General features: G+C 34.5%; 2 protein-coding genes across 3 annotated transcripts in view; both read right to left on the reverse strand.

Annotated features, from left to right (window-relative positions):
* The window catches only part of LOC120419379 (netrin receptor unc-5-like), a 434660-nt gene that overhangs the window by 61979 nt on the left and 357632 nt on the right, over positions 1 to 15049 (reverse strand). The window lies entirely within an intron of this gene.
* On the reverse strand, positions 6788 to 8295 carry LOC120419369 (opsin-1-like). Its single transcript, XM_039582038.2, has 2 exons — positions 8123 to 8295; positions 6788 to 8063 (listed from the first exon to the last, which is right to left on the reverse strand). The coding sequence occupies exon 2, from the start codon at positions 8044 to 8046 to the stop codon at positions 6928 to 6930; it is 1119 nt and encodes a 372-aa protein (XP_039437972.1). The 5' UTR covers positions 8047 to 8063; positions 8123 to 8295; the 3' UTR covers positions 6788 to 6927.

Below are 15049 nucleotides of genomic sequence, written 5' to 3' on the forward strand. Positions count from 1 at the left end.
TAGTCCTCGTAGGGGATGTCGGGGCGGTCAATTGTTGTACATGACAGCAATTGCTGTCCGCCAAGAGTCTGTACTCCCTCTCGGCAATAGCCGCACGCAGAGTGACCGATGTTCAAGTTGGCAATAAATCAACTACAGACGGCCTCGTTGTCCACACCACATGGAAGTGAAAATCCCGGGCATCCCGCGGCGATTGCCCTATTCCACACTCGCACACATCTCAGACTGGCCGGCCCAAGGAAAACTTATTTTTTCATTACTGCGATAATTTCAGTCACATTACGGAAATAAATCAAGCCTCGTCGTCGGGCTTGGTGTGGTGCGTTAATTCGCGTACCATTGGACGGAATTAAATTTATTAACATTCGCAGGCACCCCGCATTTGAACAAGCGAAAGAGGAAGCACTTCATTAAATATGATAACTACTTTGGTAACTTGCGCAAATAGCGTGCCAGAGTAGAAAAAAACGTTACCCCCTGAGGGGGTTCTGTAGAAAAAAAAAAGATAATTTCCTTCGTCAATCGAAAAACACGTGCCATTGGGTTTTCTTAAAAGTAGGAGGAAAAAACTTCAAATAAATTCGATACAAAAAAAAAACTCATTCCACAAGTTGGATTGACGAAATTAAAGTCAGAAAGGTAGCAACCTTTCTCTCGTTAGATCTTTAGATTGGGGATTTTTTTCGTCTGGGATTCCCCCTTTCCTGGAGCTCAATCCGTAAATCGGATCAAATTGTTCCGGTTGAGATAGGGGAGGTTGGTTAATTTTAAGAATCAGATAATTTGATTTGAAATTTTCTTATCTGAAAAAGTTTTTTTAATTATCTCCAAAATCAAGCCAAGGTTTGCAATCACTTAATCAAGTCATTTAGAAAAATTTAAAGAAATACTTTTTGTTTTAATAATTTCTGATATATATGAGTGATGAAAATATTAGGAAAATGATCCTAAATTAGCAGTTCCTTAAGAGCGAGTTTTTCACCGATGTGAAACAGGTCGTATCGAGGTGCTCCGATTTGGATGAAACTTTCAGGGTTTGTTTGTCTATACATGAGATGAACTCATGCCAAATATGAGCCCTCTACGACAAAGGGAAGTGGGGTAAAACGGGCATTGAAGTTTGAGGTCCAAAAAACATGATTTTTTTTAAAATTGCTCGCATTTCCGTAAAACTTCATCAATTCCAACTCTCTTAGATGCATTCGAAAGGTCTTTTGAAGCCCTTCAAAATGTGCTATATACATCCAGGATTGGTTTTACTTTTTCTCATAGCTTTTGCAAATTTCTGTCAAAAATGGATTTTTTTAAAACCTTAATAACTTTTCCCAACAGCCTCCAACACCCATACTCCCATAGGTCAAAAGTTAGGGAATTTCATGGACTATAAGCCTACGGTATTAACTTTTTGGCCAATCGCAGTTTTTCTCATAGTTTGACGATTTTTCTAGAACAAACATTTTACAACGTTAGTTTTTGCCCTGTAGGCCGCCATAGCGGCATTTTTTGGTCTCAATTTTGTCATATTCGGAATCCTCGGACAATTTCACGTAAGTTAGAAGTATTGGAGTTGTAAATTTGATTGGAAAAATTGCCGTTTAGAATAAATTAAAATATTTTTTAACAATTTGTTGGATTGGGGGTGAAACAGGTTTTCGCCTACTTGATACAGCATTTGACGTATTGGTCATAGGGTTAATAAGATCTTTTTCTTTTTTCAAAAATGTTTTATTTAATTAATTTTTAAAGGAATATTACAACTCCAATATTTCTAACTTACGTGAAATTGTCCGAGGATTCCGAATATGACAAAATTGAGACCAAAAAGTGCCGTCTTCTCGGTCTACAGGGCAAAAACTAACGTTGTAAAATGTTTGTTCTAGAAAAACCGTAAAACTATGAGAAAAACTGCGATTGGCCAAAAAGTTAGTACCGTAGGCTTATAGTCCATGAAATTCCCTAACTTTTGACCTGTGGGAGTATGGGTGTTGGAGGCTGTTGGGAAAAGTTATTAAGGTTTTAAAAAAATCCATTTTTAACAGTAATTTGCAAAAGCTATGAGAAAAAGTAAAACCAATCCTGGATGTCTATAGCACATTTTGAAGGGCTTCAAAAGACCATTCGAATGCATCTAAGAGAGTTGGAATTGATGAAGTTTTACGGAAATGCGAGCAATTTTAAGATTTTTCATGTTTTTTGGACCTCAAACTTCAATGCCCGTTTTACCCCACTTCCCTTTGTCGTAGAGGGCTCATATTTGGCATGAGTTCATCTCATGTATAGACAAACAAACCCTGAAAGTTTCATCCAAATCGGAGCACCTCGATACGACCTCTAGAACAAACCGAGCAGAATCTACAAATACTGCCTCTTAATTTTTTTTTTGTAAATTTTATAACTTGTGTAATTTCTAGTAATAGAATCTTTTTGAAGAAAATAATTTAACTAGTTGGAATTAAATTTAAAAAGTTTTTTTTTATTTCTTATCAAATTGGACACACATACATATCTAGAGTTTTTTTTGATTAGGTCCTATAAACATATGAAAGACAATAGTATATTGGTCCTTTTCAAAAAAAACTCTGGATATTAAGTTCAAAAAATTCTCGGACTTTTGAAAGTAACGGACATAGTGTCTACCAACAAGCAATAGGTCGGCAAAACTTAACTTAAGAATTAAAAAAAAAAACGAAATTTTACCAACTCATGAAGTTTTAAAAATTCAAGAAATTTATAAAACCCAAGAAATTCAAGAAGTCCGAATAATTTTTGAAAATCTAAAAAAATTAAAGGTATTAAAAAAATAGAAAAATAAAAAAAAAAACCAGAAAATGCAGGAAAATACTAAGAAATCCTTCATAAAAATTAAATATATAAAAAAAACAATAAAATAAAAAAAAATAAACAAATTAGGGGAAAATTTACAAAAATGAAATCAATGAAATGTTAACGAAATTCAAATTAAGAAAAATGAGGAAATTATAAGAAAATTCAAGAATTTCAATAAAATTTCAAGAAAATTCAAGAAAAATTAAGAAAATTCAATAAAGTTCGAGAAAAGTCAAGAAAATGCAAGAAAATTCCAGAAAATTCAAGAAAATTCAAGAAAATTCAAGAAAATTCAAGAAAATTTAAGAAAATTCAAGAAAATTCAAGAAAATTCAAGAAAATTCAAGAAAATTCAAGAAAATTCAAGAAAATTCAAGAAAATTCAAGAAAATTCAAGAAAATTCAAGAAAATTCAAGAAAATTCAAGAAAATTCATGAAAATTCAAGAAAATTCAAAAAAATTCAGGAAAATTCAAGAAAATTCAACAATATTCAAAAATTCAAGAAAATTCAAGAAAATTCAAAAAAAATCAAGAAAAATCCAGAAAATTCCAAAAAATTACAAAAAATTTAAGAAAATTCAAGACAATTCAAGACAATTCAAGAAAATTCAAAAAAACTCAAGAAAATTAAAAAAAATTCAAGAAAATTTAAAAAAATTCAAGAAAATTCAAAAAAATTCAAGAAAATTCAAGAAAATTGAAAAAATTCAAGAAAATTCCAGAAAATTCAAAAAAAAATCAAGAAAATTCAAGAAAATTTAAAAAAATTCAAGAAAAATTGAAAAAAATTGAATTGAAAATTTAAGAAAATTCAAGAAAATTCAAGAAAATTCAAGAAAATTTAAGAAAATTCATGAAAATTCAAAAAAAATCAAGAAAATTTCAAAAAAAAATTCAAGAAAATTCAAGAAAATTCAAAAGAATTCTAGAAAATTCAAGAAAATTCAAGAAAATTCAAGAAAATTTAAGAAAATTCAAGAAAATTTAAGAAAATTCAAGAAAATTCAAGAAAATTCAAAAAAATTCAAGAAAATTCAAGAAAATTCAAGAAAATTCAAGAAAATTCAAGAAAATTAAAAAAAAATCCAAAAAATCCAGAAAATTCAAGAAAATTCAAGAAAATTCAAGAAAATTCCAGAAAATTCAAGAAAATTCAAGAAAATTCAAGAAAATTCAAAAAAATTCAAGAAAATTCAAGAAAACTCAAAAAAAATCAAGAAAATTCAAGAAAATTCAAGAAAATTCAAGAAAATTCAAGAAAATTCCAAAAAATTTAAGCAAATTCAAGAAAATTCAAGAAAGTTCAAGAAAATTTAAGAAAATTCAAGAAAATACAAGAAAAATCAAAAAAAATCTAGAAAATTCAACAAAATTCAACAAAATTTTAAAAAATTAAGGAAATTCACAAAAATTCAAAAAAATTCACAAAAATTCAAGAAAATTAAAAAAAACAAAAAAGTTTAATAAAATTTAATAAAATTTAATAAAATTTAATAAAATTTAATAAAATTCAATAAAATTTAATAAAATTTAATAAAATTTAATAAAATTTAATAAAATTTAATAAAATTTAATAAAATTTAATAAAATTTAATAAAATTTAATAAAATTTAATAAAATTCAATAAAATTCAATAAAATTCAATAAAATTCAATAAAATTCAATAAAATTCAATAAAATTCAATAAAATTCTATGAAATTCAATAAAATGCAATAAAATTCAATAAAATTCAATAAAACTCAATAAAATTAATTAAAATTCACTGAAAATCTATAAAATTCAATAAAATTCAATAAAATTAAATTAAATTCAATAAAATTCAATAAAATTCAATAAAATTCAATAAAATTCAATAAAATTCAATAAAATTCAATAAAATTCAATAAAATTCAATAAAATTCAATAAAATTCAATAAAATTCAATAAAATTCAATAAAATTAAATAAAAATCTAGAAAAATTCAATAAAATTCAATAAAATTCATTAAAATGCAATAAAATTCAATAGAATTCAATATTCAAGAAATTTAAGAAATTCAAGAAATTCAGGAAAATCAAGAATTTCAAAAAATTCATTCAAAATTAAAAATGTCAAAATTGGGTGGTGGTCCCTTCACATCCTTCATAAAGAGACGTCATTTTCATCCCCCTTCCACCCCCCGAAGGCACATTGCTCACCACAAAGAAGGCAAGGTGGTGGATCCACGTGTGCACGTTGCCGCCTCCCCGAAAAAAAAAGTGGCAAGCAACAAATGACGATGGGTCGTGTTTCTGTCATATTTCACCTCCTGTGTAGCCTGTCACATCAGGGACGGCAAACACTTCCTCCCCTGCCGGAAGATGGCCCGGTTATCTGCTCCGGGCTTTGGCATATTGTGTGCCGAATTGTGGAATTTGATTACGACGGTCGGTGAACGTGTGAGGCCTTGCGATGGATGTCTGGGGAGGATTTCTCCGATTTCGGCTCATTTTCCGGGTTTGAAGGTTCTGGTAATGACTTTGATGAATTGAATCAGAATCTTTTTTGGGTAGGAGATGTTTTTCGCCTCGGCGGAAAATGGACGGAAAAAACAGGTGAAAATCTGTCAAGTGAGCAGAACACTGCTTCCTTTTTGTATGGAGGTTGACATTTATGCGAGGTGTTGAGAGTTTATTTTTTAAAGAACTTTGAAGAGGGCTTCTTCCGTATGGAGGACTTAACATGTTGAACGACGTGTTCAACAACGACTCCGACAAGCTCATTTATGTTGATTAGCTGAAAATCGATTAACATTCCAGAGGCAATGTCCGCAATCCGGTTAACAGTGTCTAATTTCTCCCATTTCAAAATAATAGACCAGTCAAACGTCACTCCCCGAACTCTTCAAACCATGAAGAAAGCTAGTTATTTTCTCGATTTGACAACTGCCAGCTTCCATTAATCATGTTAACAAATGAACTCCGACGGCAGAAACCTCCTCGAAGTTGGTAGCTCCGAACGCTAAAAATGGAAAACCCATTTAAGTCACTGTGCCACGCGTCCATCCACGCGGAACCACCATGCACCGGCGACGTAGACGCCGACGACCGGGGAAAAGGTGGTAGCGCAACAAAATCGTGATCCAACCCGGGGCTCAAACAAACCGCCGGCTAACTTACCAGCGCCAGTTGGGAACAGTCGAGGTCGAAATTGGTAGGAAAAATCTTTAAAAAAAACTTACCGGTAGTGGGATTTGAACTCGGGACATGTCAGATGATAGCCTAGCGCCCTTGCTAATAAGGCAAGATTTCATGCAAGTTTTAGAAGTACTGAGCACTCAGTGAAAGAGAAATTTGAAAGAGAGTCTCTCTTTTCTCTTGCGTGAGATATTCGCAAAATGAAATTCGATATCACTAATACAAACGTAGATTAAACGTCAGACGCCGCAAAGTTTGCTTTCACTTCTCGCAGAAGACAAACATGTTTGTAAACAACATGACAACAATAAAATGTAGTAGTTTAGCTTCTCATGACCGTCACTGTCCCCTTTCAGGCACGACACTCTGGTCACCCTGCTGTTTCGGGCGGCAGACCGTCAGCGCGAAAGGGTTCAAGTGTTACCCACCAAAGGTTAATTTCTTAATTTTATTCTCATTTTTCATACACTGTGGCCGGGCTAAAGTGCGCCCATATAAGTCCAAACCAGAACCCGCTGCCCAGACACGCGGCGGGCATAAACCTCCGGGGTCAATCCGGAACGACACCAGCCAATGGTCATGTTTTGTGTGGTGCTGAAGCGGTGGCAGCCGCCGCCATCAGTGGGTAATTTGGTGGACCTAATGAAGCCCTCGCCGGGAAAGGTCCCGAAAGGGTTGAGGCACGAGTTGTCGCGTGGTCCCGAGAGTGAGTTATTGCAGTTTTTTAAGACTTGGATTGAGTCATAAGTTGTGGTGAAGCTGTAAGAGGAAGTTGCCAAGCCGAGTATTGAAAAGATGAACAGTATTTTGTCTAAACCGAGCAAGCTCGATTTTCGAACTAGTTTGCTTCTATTTATTCAACTACTTTTGTTCTACTACAAAGAGTCCAGCATTCGTTGCCAAAATATCACCGTGTTAGTCCTGCGATTCCTCGCCGTTGAACTTAGGCCTTCTCGTCCGAAGCGGTAGTGGCTGCGGAAGCAACCGACTGGCTGTCGTTGGAGCTGCTGTTGTCCGACTGGCACGAAAGCGACGGGTACCGCTGGTACAGGGCCGCGCGGTACTTCGGATGGCTGATACCGTACACGATCGGGTTGTAGACGGCGTTGGCCTTGGCGAACAGCGAGCCCCAGATGGTGGCCAGCGGGGTGATCGGGGCAGCCTTGAAGACTCCGGTGAAGTTGATGACCAGGTACGGCGTCCAGGCCATGAACCACAGCGAGATGGTGACCAGGGCGACCTTGGCCAGCTTGATTTCGGCGCTCTGCTGCTGGGATTCCGAGGACCGGAGCGAGGCAACGTTCATCTTCTTGGCCTGTTCACGCATCGATTCCTCGTGGGCCGAAACCGCCTTCAGGATGAAGGTGTACGAGTAGATGATGGTGAGCAGCGGCAGCCAGTAGACGAAGATGGCGTAGATCAGGATGTACGAGCGGCTCAGCCAGGTCTGGGTCAGGTAGTCAGTTCCGCAAGCGGTCATGTTACCCTCCGGCACATACCGGTTCCATCCGAAGAATGGAGCCAGAGTCCAGAACAGCGAGAAGGCCCACACGCCCAGGATCTTGATCATGGCACCGCTGTTGGTCATTGGCTTGGCAGCCAGACCCTTCACGATGACGTTGTATCGGTCGAATGCAATCAAAGTCATGGTCCAGATCGAGGTACATCCGAACAGCGATCCCAGGCAGGCGTACAGTTCGCAAGCGAAAGGTCCAAAGACCCAGGTCTGATGCCAGCAGTTGATCACCATCGGCGGTCCCATCGTAAACATCATCAGGAAGTCCGAGAAGGCCAGGTTGACCACCAGTAAGTTGGAGGGGGTTTTGAGGCTTGGAGTGCTCGTAAAGATGGAGATTACGCAACCATTACCGATCATCGAGACCATTCCCAGGCAGAAGATGGCGAATCCGAGGATCGAGTGCCACAGCGGATTCATCGGCGGGAACTGGTTCCAGTGAGGGTGCACCATGTGCAACATCTCCGGCGGCACCATGTCCACGACGGTCATGTTGCCGGCTCCCTGCTGCCAGGCATCGAAATGCGGCTCAACGAAAGCTGCCATTTCTCCGATTGAAGATTCTGCGAACCAAAAGCACCGTCAACTTCACCAAAATCTTGTAACTTCTAACCATACTCACATTTTCTCCCGAAGCAAAAAATTCTCACGCCGTCTAGTGGCTGTTCTCAAAGTGAGTTAACGATGGACTGTGTTAAGCTGAAGAAAATCGTCCGGGAACGAACTACTTCAGACTTAAAGAATAGACACTAGCAATAGTACTGCGCGCGGTTGGAAGAACCCAAGACAACTCGATCGTTCTGGGACGCTTCTGGGGCATTTATACCATTGGGCGCCGCCTTCTGGCGCCCTAATCAAATTATCATGCATTTTTATGCATCTTGTTGTGTTCTAAAAGGATTTGAAGAAAGGGGTTGCACTTTCCCCTGCACTTGTAAGACGTTGACGTAAGTAGGGGGCTTCTAAGAAGGTAGCGGTGCAGGAATGCAGAAAGTTTTAAATGGATTTGAAATGTGCTGGAAGCAGCGATGGAATAATCATCATCAAAAGAAAATCATTGGACGTTCATCTAGAGAAAAAATCCGAAGGGAGTATGGCCCTTCGCACTCGCGCACGAAAGATCGGTAAAAGGAATCTAAAAAAATCATCATCTTGATTATTCGGCGGAATATCTTTTTCACTACTACACTAGCAAGTGTAACGTCACACGTCGAAATATGACCTGTCACATTTTGTAGATGGGCAATGTGTGTAAACAAAGTGAAATAAATATTTTTAAGTGGTGCTGACAAGGAAAATCACAAAAAATCATCAGCAGATTGATTTCTTGGAGAAGTTCGGGAGCGATTTTCTTTTTCGTGATTTGCCTCCTCTCTATTTCGCGGGTGAAGAAAGTTCGCAAGCGAAATTGATTTTTTTGCGATTATTCCATCCCTGGCTGGAAGGCATGTTAATGTAAAGGTTTGCGTTCTTTTCAAAATAATTTTAAATTTAAATTTGTTATGTTCAATAATATTTCAACCACCAATTGCAAATAAATCTTATTCACACATTTTTGGAAGAAAAAATATTTTTTCAATTTGGCAAAATCTTGTCTCTTTTTAGCTAAAAATATATAAAAACTTTGTTTCCTGATTTGCTCCAAGTATGTCACTGATTATTTTGATGAAACCCGCATCCAAATACCAAACATATCAAACAGATACTTTTGTGTTAATAATATAAAGCAAAGCAAAACAAATCGCGTTAACGAAGTGTAAAACTATATGAAATCAAATAAAATTTAATTGTTATTTTTTTATTGTAAAATCAGTAAATTATTGTAAAAACTATTCCAAATTCTCAAAATCATTTTATTTTCGCAAATTCCCTCAAATTTCATATCCCTCATAATTAGCTAGGCTACGGACCAGCTATAAAAAGTCACCACGCCTACACCAGAGGGAATCATTACATTCCCGAACACTGAAGAGAATGGAGCTCCAGAATTGTAGTGCACGCTTTGGACAACGGAACAGGCTTGGTAGAGACAAGAGTGGAATTTTGAAGTGTTGTATGATGAAACGTGGAATTATTGTTTAATTATTTGCGATAAATATTTAAGTTAGGGTTCAATTTGTGTAAAAATAATGGATAGTTTCAAGGTTTATGGAGAAAACAAAGAAAAATTGGTTTTCATAAAAAAAACATGCGCTGCCAAACATGATAACATTAAAAAATTAGAAATGAAAAAAAAACTAACGAAATGTGACACAAAAACCACAGTTCATTGTAAAATAAATCAGATTCAATGAATTTTGTTAGCTTAGCTTAAACAAATTCATTTTAAAATAGATTTTTTGTTCCCGAGCAGACGGAAATAACGTGGGGATAACATTTTTTGATATTTGAAAATACTAGGCCAATAACATTTTATGTTATTAATAACAAGATTTGTTATTCGCCGTTATGATTTTTTTGTTATTGGATTGTTATTGTAACAACAGACTTATGACATTTTCAGTTATTCTTCGAACAAATCTTTGTCATTATTTTTTGTTATTTTAACAACTAATCCGATCATCCCAATAACAGTTGGAGTTATTTTTCCATAACAAAAAATGTTATTTCAAAGTTGTTTTGGCTTTCAACCAATATCAGACCAATAACTAATTTTGTTATGATAATATAAACTGTTATTAAACTCTTATGCAAAAATGAATTTTGCAAGAATACTTCATAACACTTTTCGTTATTTTCACAGTATTTGTTATTGAAATGGCATGAATTTTGTTATTACCGTCTGCCCGGGTTAACTTTAAGATTTATTGTGAAGTATTAAATAAAATTTGAAAGGTTATAAAATGAAGCATGACTTTTAATTTGTTGAAAATTCAAAACTAGATCAATACTGTAAAGTATCAGTATCGATTTTTGTATGCAAATTTTGTTCTTCTTTTTTTTGTATTTTCCTTGAAAAAATGTATCATATTACTTTCTTTAGATCATTTGTGGTTTTCTTATTTTTTAGCAGCGTCTTTTAAATTTTAGGCTTTTTGTAAAAATGTAAAAAGTACAATTTAGAATTTTAAGTAAATTGTGAAATTATAATAATTGTAATTCACTTAACCTGACGGATTCATGTTTCTAACATTGCAAAATTCATATAAAATAATTGTAACAGTTCATATAACATTATAATAATGGTATTTTTTTGGGAATTTTTGTGATTCGATCCCGTTTTAAACATTAATCTTTTTTTCAATTCCTCAAAAAACGAAAAAAAAACACGGCAAAGTAGAAATCTTGAAAAATGAATGAAATTTTTTTAAATTTGACGATTTTCAAATAAATCACTCAGCAATTGTTGAAAGAACCAAAAATAGAAGTTTCCTCAAAGCAACTTAAAAAGAAAAATAAATTGTTTTTTTTTACTTGTCCAACGAATGTGAACACTCACTGAGGCAATAAATATTAAAATGGATACCTTTGGCCCTTTATTTGTTATTTTTTGAATGTGCTTTTCTCACACAATTTTCTTGATAGTTATTTTAAATGATTTGCAAGAAATTTAAAAACGCTGCATTTTTCTGAAATTCTAAGAGAGAATACATTTGCAAATAATGATTAAGTTTAAGAATTTATTTATTTTTTATCAACTTTAACTTATGGAATTTAAACTTAAGCTGGTATAAATTTTATTTAAAATTTTAGTCACTGGGCTCTGGTCGAGAACGACTTGAAGGAAAATAAATATAAAAAAAACTAATTTCAAATTTAGGGTTTGATTTTCGAAATTGCAGAGCAAAAAGTAACAAAAAATGTATTTTTAAATCATTACAATCATGCTACTATCAAAAATTTACAAAATATCAATGAATTTATGTAAATATCTGTTCCAAAGCTTTTACGTTTTGTACCGACTTGTGCGGGCAAAAAATCAAAATTTTTAAAAAAGATAAAGTTTTTGCCTTCCTCACTTTACTGAGGAAAGGCTATAAAATCACTCGAAAAACGAACTTCTTAATTTGACCTCCTAGACCCACCTTCACGTATACATATCGACTCAGAATCAAATTCTGAGAAAATGTCTGTGTGTGTATGTGTGTGTAGGGATGTGGGTCTGTGCACCAAAAAATATGCACTCGATTATCTTGAGACTGGCTAAACCGATTTGGACCGTTTTGGTCTCATTCGATCCGTCTTGGGGTCCCATAAGTCCCTATTGAAAATTATGAAGTTTAGTTAAGTACTTCAAAAGTTATGCTAAAAAAACGATTTTGACTAAAGTTCGGAAGATTGTAAAAAGGGTGGTTTTTGTAAGAAACCCCGTCATGCTATACATTTTTAGAAAGGTATTTGAAAGACCTTTCTAACGCGTCCAAGACATTGAAGATCTGACAACCCTATCAAAAGTTATAAGCACTTAAGTGTTATTTATGCACTTTTTGGAGGCCGGATCTCAGATATTTTGATGAAAACGTTGTCCGGATCTCTCATGCGAATTGTCGTTGGATAAGTCATCAAAAGACCTGTCCAATGCGTCCAAGACATTGAAGAACTGACAACCTTATCAAAAGTTATAAGCACTTAAGTGTTATTTATGCACATTTTGGAGGCCGGAAATCAAAATACCTTTTCAACGGGCACGAATTAGATTGGAGATCTGACTACCCAATCATAAGTTGTAAGCACCTAAGTGCCCTGCAATATGAAGCTCTGACTACCCAATCTAGTGGTATGAATAATGAGTCAAATTGATAAAACACTGAAAAACACCGCCCTTTTGTGTCTTTTTTGGACAGCACCCTTTAAATGTGAGGAAGGCACCAACCACCCTAGGGTGGATTAAGTAACGTTTTTAAATACATACTTCTAGGGTAAATTTTTAAAACATCCTATGGTTTCCAATGCAGATGAAAATTTAATCTAGAATTAAGCTTTATGCAATGTATTGTGAATAGTTAACTATCGATTTTACTAGTTATTTCAATGATTTTTTTTCAAGTCAATGATTATTATTTTTTGATCATAATTTTTTGGAGGGGTGCGGAGGGGAGACAAGAACTTGAAATGAAATTGGCAATGACCTGATAGAAACAAAAAAAAAAGGTTTTTTACAACTATTTTTGTTATGATGTGGTCTAACGAATGCCTTAAAAACACTCCAAACCCCCATATCGCTTGGATAGTTTATTTCTAACAAAGATTATCTAAAGTATAAGTTTTCTACATACCTACTCAGTTAAAAATAAAATGTTTGAAGACAGGCAAAAATTAGTGCAAAATAGTGTTGAAAAATGCAAAAAATCAATCAATTAAGATTTACAGATTGTATTGTTAAAATTTCACAGCAAATATTTACATTCTGTTCCCTTCTTTCAAATGAAGCTCAATCCTGCTCAAAACAACAGCTTAATTAAAATTTTTCAAACCCAATCACCGCACAGTTTGTTTACCAACACCAACACCCACATAATTACGCACGCACTGCGTCCATAATTGGCTTTTACCCGCCGCGTTCTCTCTGGGAATCTTAACGCGCCTATTGCCAATAGCCGTGGGGAGAAACCAGCTGGTAACTATTAATAGTTTTAAATTTCCTGTCACATTTCCTTGATAGGTTCATTAACGGCTCCAGTCGCTCCCAGACCAGGCGCACCACAAGCGCCAAGAAGTTTAATTATAGAAAAAAATGCCTGTTAATGAAACGGGGGGAAAATTATGCAAACATTTTCTTAGTCACTTTTGCGTGCACTGTAAAAAAAAGTAATATTACATGTATAGAAAGAGATTTTGTGGCAAAAATATGTAATTTCAACGAAAAAAGCATGTAATTTTACCGAGATAACTTTTTAAGCAGTTTTAACTGTGTATACAAAATATAGTCATTTTTTCAATGATAAAAAGGTCAGTTGCTGTCCTAGAAAAGTAATTCCAGTAAACTGACCACTTTACCCCCACAACACTAACTAGAACAATTAGTCACAAGTGACAGGCGCCAGAGTTCGAACGCGGAAAACGTCACGTTGACGGTCGCGGTGCTGGCAAACAAATGAGCAAACGATGACAAGACGTAATCCTCAAGAGTTCTGCTGAGCCAGTAGTCCAGAACGCTGACTTGCGGTTAAGACGGCCCATCATCGCGGGCCAGTCATGTTGGTCGTGCATATTACATGTCAACCCTTAATTATTGCAGTTTGTAGCGATTCAACCGACCGCCGGTGGTGTTTCTTGGATAAGGTTTTTCACATTCAACAGAGCCACTTCGTGAGGAGTTGTAATTCGAAAAATGAAGCATTTAGCACGCACGAGGAGCATAAATTGGCGTCACGATGCTTGTTAGAGGGGGGACATCTGCGGAAGAATATTTAGCAGGAGGGGCTCAAGAGCTGTCAAGCTGTGTTTTTGAGTGGTTCTTCAAAAATTTGTTTGAATAGGTTCTTGCAATTGTGACGCGATTTATATATCAGATAATAGAGAAAGAATCATTTGAAAAAGAACCATTTGATCCATTGAAAGTGTGATTTGATTTTTTATGCTTCAATTCTTATTCTTGAATTTTTATAGCAAATAAAAGCCATTTTGAATATTTGTAATGTTATATATAAAATTAGATATAAAACATAGATATATCTTAGCCATTCAAAAAGTTATATATTTTTTGATATTCTGAGAATTTACTCATTTTTCTTTTTTTCTGATTTACGTTCTTAGATTTTTGATTGGCCTGGTGATATCGGTGCAGATTTACAGAAAATCACTATTTTTATGATTTTCGGTTTAAATCGCTAATTTTACCCAGAAATAGACTATGGGTCATTTCGCGCCAACTGGCACACCACTCGAAATGCACTTTCTCTGATCAAGCTCAAATTTGGTGGAAAATCGCAAAACTTTGGGGCGGTGCCAAAAAAAGAAGGGGTGGTCCAATTTGGTTCAAAATCGTGATTCTTACATGTTTTGATAGTATCAATAGCTCCACCAAATTTGACCTTAATCAGAAGATGTTTATTTTTTATCATGTTTATTTTTTATCATGTTTATTTTTTATCTATTTGGTATGTTAGCTAATTTCATTTGTATTTGTGAGGACTACTCATGCAAGTATTTTTATGCATAATTTAAAATTTTACTACCGTTTTTGTTTGAAAATGAACTACATCATTTAACTTCTCCTGAACTTGAATTTCTTTACTTCAAATGTTTCGATTTAAAAAATCTATTTCATACCATTGCACAAGATGTTAGAATAGTTTGGTAATATTCTAAATTTTCATAATTTGCAGAAAAAAAAACAAAACTTTTTTTCAAGCACTCTAGTATTTTTATATTTATGGCCACGTAAAAGTAATTTGTTGTACTGGCCAAAGCCATTCGTGATTTTAAATTCAAATAAAAAAAAAATAATTCAAATTTTCTTTAAAAAATGTCTGGAGATCAAAGTGTTGCTAAAGATGAGATAAATAGGGTTTCAAAGTGTTTGCAAAGTCCAAAAATACTTTGCAACTTGAAAAAAAAAAACTTAATGGAAATGTTAACCAAAACTTAAAGTTAAAACATTGCTGAA

Source organism: Culex pipiens, chromosome 2 (genome assembly GCF_016801865.2).
Source record: "Culex pipiens pallens isolate TS chromosome 2, TS_CPP_V2, whole genome shotgun sequence".
Lineage (NCBI taxonomy): Eukaryota > Metazoa > Arthropoda > Insecta > Diptera > Culicidae > Culex > Culex pipiens.